At 38.7% G+C, this 12724-nt stretch overlaps 1 protein-coding gene across 1 annotated transcript in view; it reads left to right on the forward strand.

Moving 5' to 3' along the window:
- IL1RAPL2 (interleukin 1 receptor accessory protein like 2) overlaps window positions 1-12724 on the forward strand; it is a 1045794-nt gene that overhangs the window by 515151 nt on the left and 517919 nt on the right. The window contains exon 3 of the mRNA XM_012787202.2: window positions 10085-10358. Within this exon, the coding sequence (XP_012642656.1) occupies window positions 10085-10358 (274 nt within the window). The remainder of the gene's footprint in view (window positions 1-10084; window positions 10359-12724) is intronic.

The following is a 12724-nucleotide window of genomic DNA, read 5'->3' on the forward strand; positions in this document are numbered from 1 at the left end:
ACATCCCCTTAAAATAAGCCCTAAGGTGTCTTTGCGATGAAGAATAAATGTAAGACCCTGCCTTTTTTTCGTGGAAACACAATATTCTAGAGGAATTCACTGTATTATTCACAACAGATAAGGAACGAATCTGGGTCTGTCAACAAATGATTGCATAAAAAAAGTATGTGTGTGTCGGTTTAAAACGTAGGGAATACTGTCATTTGTAACAACATGAATGAACCTGGAGGACATTCTGTTAAGTAAAATAAACCAAGCAAAGAAAGACACAATTGCTTGATCTTATTTGTATGCTGGATCTAAAAAAGCTGAACTTATTCTAGTAGCAGAGAATAGAATTATGGTTACCAGGGGTGAGAGTGGGAAATGGGGCAATGCTGGATAAAGGGTACAAAGTTTTAGTCAAACAGAAGGAATAAGTTCAAGAGATCTATTGGATAGCATGCTGACTATAGTTTATTGTATACTGGCAAACTGCTAAGAGAGTAGATCTTCAATGTTCTCACCACAAAAAATGATAATTATGTGAGGTGATGGATATGTTAATTAGCTTGATTTAATAATTTTACAATGTATACATATATCAAAACATGTTATATATCATAAATATGTACAATTTTTATTTGTTAATTAAAACTTAATAAATCTGAATAAAAGAATATTAAAATAATCCATGCAAGATATGAGAAGGGCTAGACTTCAATATCTATGAAGATAGAGAGGAAGTGGACAGATTTGAGTAACTTTTCATTAATGGCAAGGCTTCATGTCCTGGGAGGTTTAAGGTAGGTGGGAAGGGAATGGAAAGATTCAGGCATGGCTCCCAATGAAGTCATTTCTGAATGAATTCAGTCATGGGGAAGTCATTCAGGGGACTCAATGACTTCAGTCTTGGTGGGGAAGACTCCAAACATGGGAGGCATAGCAGATTTGGGAGGGGAGAGAAGCTCAATGCCAAGCATCATGGATTTTAGGGGTAGCAGAAAGCCTGCTTGAGAGTTTGGTTGGCAGTGCTGATATCTTATCTCCCTCAGTCACAGTTGTATTAACATCACCTCATCTGAGAAGAGCTCCTGGCTAATGGCTAATTCCCAAGGAGACTTATCAGATCTCAGGTAATCAGGAGTTCAGGAGTTGGTTAGAATTCCTCACTGTGGCTTCACCTCCAGAATGTAATTGGGCTCATTCTTTGGGTAAAGATCAAAACAATGGTTTTGACAAAGCATCACACAGATCCTTTAATGAGAGGGAAATGAAGATGCTTGTCAGCCCACTATTAAGCCTAATTGCTGGGTTGAAATGAGAAGAAGGACTTCATTTAGGCAGAACTTTCCCCTTGACAAGTAGTAGGGGGTGAAAGTGTGAGAAGGAAGCATATAATCCAATTTTTAAAATATGTAAAATTACTTTTAAAAACGTAAAGCAATAACCATTCATTGTATATATTGATCCGGGGGACATTAATAGACAGTCATGCACAGATGAAATTTTAAAAATCAGTATTTGTTTCTATTGGTTGAAGAACAGCAGGTTTTTTTTTTTTTTTTTTTTTTTTTGAGACAGAGTCTCACTTTGTTGCCCAGGCTAGATTGAGTGCCATGGTGTCAACCCAGCTCACAGCAACCTCAAACTCCTGGGCTCAAGCAATTCTATTACCTCAGCCTCCCAAATTGCTGGGACTACAGGCATGCACCACTATGCCCTACTAATTTTTTGTATATATATTAGTTGGCCAATTAATTTCTTTCTATTTATAGTAGAGACGGGGTCTTGCTCTTGCTCAGGCTGATTTTGAACTCCTGACATAAAGCAATCTGCCTGCATCGGGCTCCCAGAGTGCTAGGATTACAGGCGTGAGCCACTGCGCCTGGCCTGAAGAACAGTTTTGTCCATATTTTATGGTGGGAGCAAGGAGGCACAGGTTCATCTGCAAATGCTTAGGCCATTCAATTTTGAAAGAATTTGACTTATTGGTGGCTGTGGTGTACCCACTTGAGGTAACCACTGTGGTGGTTATAAATACACCCAAATTTGTGTGTGTTGGGTCAGGAATCTGAGGCAGAAATAGAAGGCATTCTACTCCCACATTAAAATATTAAGAACAGGGAGTCAAAGGCAATCACAGCAGTAACAAAAATAAATAAATGGGACCTGATCAAATTAAAAAGCTTCTGCACAGCCATAGAAACTGTCAAGAGAACAAAGACAACCCACAGAACGGGAGAATATTTTCGCAAGGTACACATCCGATAAAGGGCTGATAACTAGAATTTATTTAGAACTCCAGAAAAGCAGTAAAGAAAAACAACCCTATCAAAAAGTGGGCAAAGGACATGAACAGAAATTTTTCAAAAGAAGACAATAAGTGGCCATTAAACATATGAGAAAATGCTCAACATTTTTAATCATCAGGGAAATGCAAATCAAAACTGCAATGAGATATCACTTATCTCCAGTAAGAATGGCCTTTATCAAAAAGTCCTAAAATAATAGCTCAGAGGTTCTCAAACTTTTTAAGCAGGGGGGACCAGTTCAGTGTCCTTCAGGCGGTTGGAGAGCGCACACTGTGAGCTTGGGTCATGTCGGCTGCTAAGTATGACAGACAGCTGTGGCAAAAACACCTGGCGGTCCAGTTAAATGTCCTAGGCAGGTGGCATGTGGCCCGTGGGCCATAGTTCGAGAATGCCTGCAATAGATGTTTGCGTAGAAGCTTTGAGATAGGAACACTCCTACACTGCTGGTGGGACTGCAAACTAGTTCAACCTATGTGGAAAGCAATATGGAGATACCTTGAAGTGATACAAGTAGATCTTCCATTTGATCCAACAATTCCACTACTGGGCATCTACCCAAAAGATCAAAAGTCACTTTATGAAAAAGACACCTGGACTCGAATGTTTATAGCTGCACAATTCACAATTGCAAAGTTGTGGAAACAATCCAAGTGCCCATCAATTCATGAATGGATTAATAAAAGGTGGTATATGTATACCATGGAGTACTATTCAGCTTTAAAAAACAATGGTGATACAACACCTCTTGTATATTCCTGGATAGAGCTGGAACCCATTCTACTAAGCGAAGTATCTCAAGAATGGAAAAACAAGCACCACATGTACTCACCAGCAAACTGGTATTAACTGATCAACACCTACGCGGACATATAGTAATAACATCTATGGAGTGTCTGGCAGGTTGGAGGGGGGCGGAGGGGATGGGTGTATACATAATGAGTGACATGTGCAACGTTTGGGGGATGGTCACGCTTGAATCTCTGACTTGAGTGTGGAGGCGGGCATGGGCAATATACGTAACCTTAATTTGTACCCCCATAATACGCTGAAATAAAAAATAAAAAGATTGGGATATATGTGAGAATAAAATAAAGATCTGGGAGCATAATATTGTATTCGTTAAATATAATGCAAAATAAATAGATCAATGTGGATCTGATAACGTTTATGTAAAGTTTATATCTGATCTTTGGAGTTTACATGAAGTACATGAATTATTTATCATTCATTAATGTCTAAATACTGTATGTAATTCATAGATAAAAATTGGCATACATTATTTGATGCCTAGTGTTCCCACAATGGTTTTTATTTTGGGATGTAATATCATTCACCTCAAAAGTTCTCTACTGGATGGTCATGAACTCTGTGGAATATTTGTGAAAATTTGGATAAAAGCAAGTAAATTTATATCTTTTATTGGCTCATGAGCTGGGATGAAATGAAGTATAGGAAGTAGTATACAGAACACACAGTGAATAACATTATAGGTTTTGGAGTCTAACTTACATGAGTTGGGGTCTGAAGTCTGCCACGACAACTTGAGCAAGTGACTTAAAGTCTCTGAGGTTTTTTTTTTATCTTCTCATAAGTAACATTGAAATAAGAGTCTCCCCCCCCATGTTGAAATTGCAATAAAATGATAAAAATGTGTGCAAAACCCTTAGCACAGTGTTTATCTGTTCTGTACTGAGTGCTCAACAAATACCCACATTTGCTGCTGTTATACATTCTTTTTCTGGATCATTCACCCAGTGTATGTAGTAGCCTGATTCCCTGGTATCAGCAAGATCTCAGCTGCATTCCCAACTTTTGTCTTCCTTTGTCACCTACAGTGGTGCATCCCTAAGGGTGTGCTGTGATATCTCCCCAGCCACCAGAAGTTCATCAGTAATAAATCCTTAGGTTTAGAGGTTAGGAAACCTAATTACTACACAAAAACTTGGACAGCTCTCCCTCTAGTGGTCATTTCATGAATTGCCCCCCACAATTGCCCTGTTGATTCTCAAACAGAACAAAGAGCTCCTGGTAAAAAGTGCATGATATTTTAGTTGAAATAGTTGAAACATGTGGTTTGACTAATTTGTTAATCACAGCCACATAATAAACTCCTGTGGGGCACATCTCAGGTAAAGAAATTAAATGGAAAGAAATGTCATTAAAGTATCTGGAGCTTGAATATTTTCTCATGTGCTAATTAGCCATTTTACCTAACAGAAATTTCAATTTGGGCCAAAATTGCAGAATCAGCATTTCTATAGGTAGCTTTATATCCTATCCCCTGATAAGAAATTGTGATGATCACAACCATCAGACTCTAATTTTACTTCACACAATAATTTTTCCCCTAAAATAATTATTATTGATAATAATATCTTCTTATGGGAATTTATAAACTGTAAGGCTTTGTTCTTACAGCAGATAGGTATGTCTAGAGATTTTCTTGGTTGTATTGAAGAGAAAGTGGGAGGCTTATCTATAAAGAGACTAAATGGGTTTGCATTGGTCACCCAGGGCACTTTGCAGCTTGTTGCACTAATTTTTACCCCTAGGTGTCTCTTGCTAGCAAAATAAATTGCGTGGATGCTGGCATATTCCTTTATATACTCCTTTTTTGAATCTTGGTGTCAAATTCCCTAAGCAGACACTTGTTTTGCAAATTGGAATGAAAATGATTAAAATAAAGATCTGGGTTTTAAAGAAGTGGCTTCTTTCACTTCATTATAATTGTTTCGGAGAGCTCAGATATTAAAGCATTTCTGCCACCAAGACTAAACCAAAAGTAATAACTTTGTGAGCCTTATAAAAAATCTAAATCCAGGGAGTAGAGATGAGAATCTTAAAAACCAGTATTGTTCTTTAAATACTTAAATTTCTATTCATAAGACTTAAGAGTGAACAGAGAAAGGATAATGTAGAAATAGGAGGTATTTTCAAATGAAGGGACAGAATTATTTATAACTATACTAATTTTGAAGCAGAGGGCAGGCAGATAGGAAGTCACTTGAACTCTCAATGGATTTGATCTGTGGCCAGCTTCAGTCCAACTGCACAATCTAACTATTTGGTGGGAAAAATGTCTCTCATCCTGCAGTGCCTCCATTCACACTTTTGCCTGGTCAATAAGATCCAGTTATAAAACCACCTGTGGGAGAAGGCAGTCTGTCTGGAAATACTTTGTTCGGGAGCCCTGCGGGGAGCTTGCTTATACAGATGCCACTGGAATTACCATGTTTCCCAAAAATAAGACCTACCCATAATATATGCCCTAGCAGGATTTCTAAGCATTTGCGCAATAGAAGCCCTACCCCGAAAATAAGACCTAGTGCTGGGCGTGGCTATGCAGTGCATCTGCACAACCCATGCATTTTGTAGCAGAGCGGTAAAGATGACGGCAGAGCTTCTCATCTGCTACTGTCATGACAGCTACTGTCGCAGCTACTGACCAGAAAGGTGCAGGCAGCCCCACCAACAAGGTCGGCTCCCCTGTCAGGTCCCGGCCTTCCTGTGCGTGCTGCAAGCTTAGGCTTTGAGGGGAAAATAACACATCCCCTGAAAATAAGCCCTAAGGTGTCTTCTTGAGGAAAAAATATAAGACCCTGTCTTATTTTCAGGGAAGCACGGTATGACCAGAATAGGGCTGGTTAGCTCCATTGATTGGAGCAGGGGTCCTCAAACTTTTTAAACGGGGCCACTTCACTGTCCCTCAGACTGTTGGATGGCCCTTGGAGAGTGCAGCGCATATTCCACACATGCACACTGTGGGCCCGGAATGAGTAGCCTGCTAAGCAGGACAGGCAGTGGAAGCAAAAACACCCAGTGGGAGGGATAAATGTCCTGGGTGGGCCGCATTTGGCCTGTGGGCCATAGTTTGAGGACCCCTGGATTGGATACTTGTGCCGATAAGTTTGGTACCCTCTGGGTTTACTCAGTTCCGCTATGTCCCCAACTTGGCTGTATCCTGCATTTTTTCACCTGTATCACAGATCTATTAGTTCAGTTATTTGCCAAATAATGTATGGAGAGCTAGCAGGCAAGACGCTATGAAAATATGGCATATTCTTGCAACCTCTTCATGACAGAATTTCACTTGTGTTTATAACTTTTGATGGCACTTGTTGAATCCAATTGTATGTGACCTTTTACCTTTCATTACCTTTTTGTGAACTTCTGACATCTCTTGTTCTTTTCTCTTAACCTCAAGATGTTCAGTCCCTTCATGCTGGCTTGTCACCTGTATTTTTAGTTCTCTTTCCTCAGTCTATACTACTTAGTTGCTTCTCTAGTATCAAGTCTAAAAATAAATGTGCTGTATCCTATTCTGTTCCCTCTTATTCCACTCTTGGGTTGCTAAGTAAAGCAAGACAATAAAAATAAACCATACCAACTTGTCAGAATCTAGTAGTGGTCAAATATTCCTTAGATGATAGGCTACAGTGTCTTCGATTTTGGGAATGGTTTTCTACAGGTGAAAGTTTCGTATAGGAAAATATTTTGTGTCAGGTGGGTCTTTTTGGGTTATTGGTATCATGCCTTTAGGCTATTTTATGGGAAAATTCTCTCAGGTTTCTTGAAATATCTTATATTTTTACCTTGTACTGTAAATAGTAAGGGAAAAAGAATAAAGGAGATAATGTTTAGAAATTATTTTCCCCATTATTGCATTTCTGTTCTCTGGCTACCTTATAACTCAATAAATACTCCCTCTCTGATACTGGAAGCAAGGGACAGAAGAAAAGGGACCATAAATCTATACAAGTCCATTAAGTTCTCAAATAGCACTTAAAAGGAAATGAATGCTCAGTGTACTCTCAAGGTCTGTATGATAAAGCTAAATGTAATGGTAATTAAATGTCCTAAACTGCCACTGAGCATGCTTGTTGTGACTCAGGGACAGATATTTTGATTATCTTTAGTACAAACCATGTCCCATCACTAATGGACCAAACCAGACTACTAACTTTTTAATCACTTTGGTAGGAGAGCCGACTGTAGTCGATAGCCACAGATGAACGCGCACAGCGACGGCCGACTTGCGTGATATTAAGGCGCACAGCCCAGCATTGACTTTGGCCGACAGCCATGATATGACTTTTCTAATTTTTCATTTATCAAAATAAAATTGTGAACATTTAAAAATAACGTAATGAAAACATATATGTATATGTTACCTTTTCTGATTTACAAGTAAAGCTGCCTGTAAAGTAAAACAAGCTTTCAGTGCTTTCAAGCTTTCCTCATCACACAAGAGCAAAACGGATTCGTCGTCCATGCACAGCACAAACTGTCGTGCGGACTGTGAGTGCCGGCTGTGGGCAAGGTTTCGCAGCCGGTGAGCGGGGTACCAACGTGGTTAAAGGTGTAGATTGTGCAACAGATCATTTAGAGGAGCTAACTAAAGGGATTTAGGGAGCAAATAGGACAAAACGTTCTAAAGATTTATTTCTATCAAGTAGGTATCGAGCTTCAGGTTATTTTGTCAAGTCAAGTTTGCTAATTTAGAAACATTTGCTGTGCACCTTCGGGTTAGGGGAAAGCAAAAACTGAAATATTAAAGCGTGTTTTTTTACTATGCCCATGTTTTCTTTCTATTAATCTTTAAAATAAAGTTATGAGAAAAAATATTTTTTCTAACAAGTATTTATATCGTTACATCTCCATTGTGTTAATGTACGAGAGGAGTATCACAGGTAATGCATAAATAGTAATAATATAAAATCCATTTAAATATAATAAAATAATAAATGTTACAATTGCATTTAATCCAGAGATATATCACTAATGATTTACTATGACCCAGAAAGTTGGACTAATGCAAATTTTCCTCTGCCCCATTGTTGATAGTTATGAGAGTGACAATAATAGGTAAACAAGCAAGGAGTGAATATAAAAAGACCCCCAAGGGATAACCAGTGATCAGTACATATTTAGTCCAATCCACTCTACCTTCTTCACTTTAAGAGTGCAAAACAGTCATCAAATTCTATAGGGATCAATCTGGTTACCCTCAATCCTCAAAGAAAATTCAAATGCCTGGTTCATGCCTGTAATCCTAATACTCTGGCAGCCTGAGGCAAGAGGATCTCTTGAGCCCAGGAATTTGAGGTTGCTGTGAGCTATGATGATGCCACAGCACTCTAGCCCAGGATACATAGCAAGACTCTGTCTCAAAAAAAAAAAATATCCAAGTGCCTTTCAATATAAACTTTTAATGAGTTAATTGTTTATTTATTTCTAATGGGTACCTGATGTACTATAAGAAGAATTGAGGCAGTTTATAATAAAAGCCCATATGCAGGATGGCAGTGAAAATGATGTCAAGAGATAAGAAACCATAGAGTTCAAAAACATTCATGGACCATTCTCCTTTGAAGATCTGATAAGGACCTGTGCAAAATCTCCCCAGAAAAGCATACCTATGAAAATTGGCACTTCATTTTGCCAACAATCTTGAAGTCTATGTAGGCACCCTCCTCCTGTGTTTCCTTGAACCCCAGTTCAAGAACTCTTCCTATGGAGAAAGTGAAATCCTGACATAAGATAGTCATTACACTTGAGCATTGTAGTTAGCTCTGAGCTTCCTGTCAACTGAGGTTAAAAGAGTATACATACTGGGTCACAGAGTTTTCGACATTTAAAAGAGTAAGTGGATTCATTCAGAAAATTATAAGCACAACATATAATTTTCAAATGGCAGTGTTCATACATTTATCAAATGATTATTTTATAAAGGGTAATCAAGTCAATACAGGGATGTAGCATAATGTGATGAAATTCTTTGAAAAGAAGCAATTGGAGATAAAATATCCATGCTAATTATATTGATTAGCATAGAAAATTAGCCACAGCACCTCACTTTTAACTCTTCTGGAAAAGAAGGAATTTACTATATATGTGTTTCTTTAATGGTCGATTTATTCACCTTATATTATTTGATTAAAGCTGACATTAATATAATATATTCCCATGAGCACATAGCAGCTAAGCAGCAAGGGAAGCCTAAGGGTATAAAGAGAAATCGACTTGTGATTAAATATCTGCTATTAATAGGACATACCATGGAAAAGTGGCATGTATATAATAGCAGATAATCACTTTAGGTGCCACTGCTTTCAACCTCGGTATTTACTTTCTCAAAAGCAAATAAATAACATAGTGGTGGTTGTCACAATTCTAGGCATTGGCGATATAGGGTAGGGGTTAAATAACCCTGGGAAGAGTCATTTAAATTCTCAGGATCTCATTGTCTTCATCTGGCAAATAAGAATAAAAGCATTAATCTCAGGGCTGCGCCTAAATTGTGCAGAGGTCTCTTGGGAATGTTTGTTTTTTGTGGCCTCTCATATAAACAATACAAATCACCTGAAAGCAACATGTCAGTGTCATTCTAGCAGTCCAATTTCACATGATTATGTGACGGAAAATACTGCATGACTAGCAGAAGTGAACCACCTGTGAGGCCACTCTGTTGGAATTGGTACCTGGCCATGTTGTCCCAGGATAACCTTATAGGCATGTGTGCTGGAACTCCTTGGAGCATCTGGTCTACCCCAAGCAGAGGGTTGCTGCAGACAATTGCAAAAGACTTCAAAGGCACAGGGCTAGAGCAGAGTTTCTGCTTGCTATGATCTAAGCAAGATATTAATCTATCTCTTGGGGTCACTGGGAAGACTGAATGAAATAATCTGTGGAAAGCACTTGACTCAGTTCATGTTGGGAATGATTATTGTTGTTACTGTTATTAGCATTACTGCTCACTGCATGTCATGCCTCTTCTGATTTTCTTTCAGTGGATGGCTGCATTGACTGGTCAGTGGATCTCAAGACATACATGGCGTTGGTGGGTGAACCAGTCCGAGTGAAATGTGCCCTTTTCTACAGTTATATTCGCACCAACTATAGCATGGCCCAGAGCACTGGGCTCAGACTTATGTGGTACAAAAACAAAGGTGACTTGGAAGAGCCCATCATCTTTTCAGAGGTCAGGATGAGCAAAGAGGAAGACTCAATATGGTTTCACTCAGCTGAAGCACAAGACAGTGGATTCTACACTTGTGTTTTAAGGTGAGTGTTGTGTGAAAATATTTTTCAATTGCAAGGCTGAGTCCTTTGATTGGGTCTGTAGTTTGTGTAGGTGTGTCTCACATTACAGTGGATGTGTTCTCGAAAGATTGTAGTGCATGTGGAGTTTCAATAAATTCAATTCTAATTCTCTACTGGAACTTCATAGCAAATTCTTATCAGATTTTCATAAAATGGGACTCTCATTTTCTGTGTGGTTATTTGATTTAGAATATTTTGTGACTAATTTCTTCCATAATCCCACCTCCAGGGTCTTATATTAGCAGTTATTTTTACTGCTTATAGCCAGTTGGCTCAATGATCTTGATATCTGGCCATGAAAATGACCTAAAGTAGCATTTAGGCCAATGTCTCATCTTCCTTGTTGATGGAAAATACCTTCAAATGCTGCTGGGAGATATCTTAGCAAATGTTCTACTGGTGAAATCTTTTGTCGATTTTGTACTGTACATTTGAGTCCATTGTATCTAAATATTCAGCATGGAGCCCAGTAAATATAGTCATCCTGATTTTCAGGGTACTATACTGGAGAGAGATCACAGATACAATCCTTGCTTGCAAGAAATTTATACTGAAAAGAAAGCTGGTTTCTTTCTTTCTTTCTTTCTTTTTTTTAGGGATTCTACAATATGTTCTCCCTTCCCCCTCCACCCCTGTGCTAGGATCATGTAGCATCACAGATAGAGAGTGGGTTGGGTATTGAAGTAGGTAGCTTAGATGACCTTTAAGCCACCTCTCAATTCTGCCATTTTGGGAATCTTTGATCTTGCTCACTAGGGACCTGCACTCTACTATTTGATTTTAACTTCTTGGAAATGCAGACCTTCCCTATTTTAGTATCCTGTAGACTTTGATGCTAAAGCTATATCACTGCTTCATGAAAAGCACTTGGAAGCCCCTGGCTAGTCCTCATTGTTGAAAAGGCCAGGAAAACAAGGTGCTGTATAAATAGAGTGCCTTCTAGGTTTTCTAAGAATCAATTTTGTGATTTGGGTTCATGGGAGATTCGGGGAACAAATGGTAAGTTCAGTCTCTGTTTGTGGTAGGCAGAATCCCCAGGATCTTGGCAGAATAGCAATCATTCTGATCACACCCTTAGTGATAAGCGATATTTTCTTCTACCTGATATTTGCAGCTCTTGGCAAAATTGAGAAGTAGGTGTAATTCAGCTTTAGTGACTGACACTGTATTCTCCAGGGTGCTGCTACTCTTTCCCTGCTTGTAGTCTCTCTATCCTCTACCCTCACTGAAACCTGCCATCTGAAAATCTCCTTCTTTTCCTCCCCCTTCCCCTATTTGCTTTTTTTTTTTTGTTTTCACAGATTTAAAGTTTTATGTGCAAAGTATCAGTGCACTGTATGCAGGTGGCAAGCTTATGATGAATTATTATTATTATTATTTTTTTTTGAGACAGAGTCTCACTTTTGTTGCCCAGGCTAGAGTGAGTGCCGTGGCGTCAGCCTAGCTCACAGCAACCTCAAACTCCTGGGCTCAAGCGATCCTCCTGCCTCAGCCTCCCGAGTAGCTGGGACTACAGGCATGCACCACCATGCCCGGCTATTTTTTTGTATATATACTTTTAGTTGGTCAATTAATTTCTTTCTCTTTTTAGTAGAGACGGGGTCTCGCTCAGGCTGGTTTCGAACTCCCAACCTTGAACAATCCGCCCGCCTCGGCCTCCCAGAGTGCTAGGATTACAGGCGTGAGCCACCGCGCCCGGCCAAATTATTGAACTAATCATTGCTACGTCCCCGGTCCTACTTACATCCTCACTCTTGTTACTTCTCTTGTTTTCCCTTCTCCCGTTTCATTTCATTCCCCTGTTCCTAGCAATGTTAACAACTTAGTGTTTATCCTTATATACATTTCCCTACTTTTTATGTTATACAAACATATTTACATGGAGATTCCCCCCTCATTATTTAACAAAATTAAAGGGTTATAGAGATCTCTGCATTTCCTTAGTAAAATATATATAATTGAAATCACGCTATGTCAATTTCTAGAGAACTCACTCCTTATTTTAAGTGTATAATTTTCTGATGTGCTTAATATTCTATGATACGATTGAGTCAATTATTTCCCTATTGACGAGCGTATATTTTGTTTCCAGTTTTTTGACCCTATAATAAGTGTTGTGTTTACAAAAGCCACTATTTGCTTTGAAATCAGCTTGAAAAGTTTACAATAGTTTTAGAATTACAGAATTATTAATGTTGCAAAAATAATAGAGTTCCTATAATACTCTATACCCAGTTTTCCCTTTTTATTAACATTTTACATGACTGTGGTACATTTGTTACAATTAATCAACTGACCATTGTATATTGTTGTTGACTAAAGTCCAT

The sequence above is a fragment of the Microcebus murinus genome, chromosome X (genome assembly GCF_040939455.1).
Source record: "Microcebus murinus isolate Inina chromosome X, M.murinus_Inina_mat1.0, whole genome shotgun sequence".
In the NCBI taxonomy this organism is placed as follows: Eukaryota; Metazoa; Chordata; class Mammalia; order Primates; family Cheirogaleidae; genus Microcebus; species Microcebus murinus.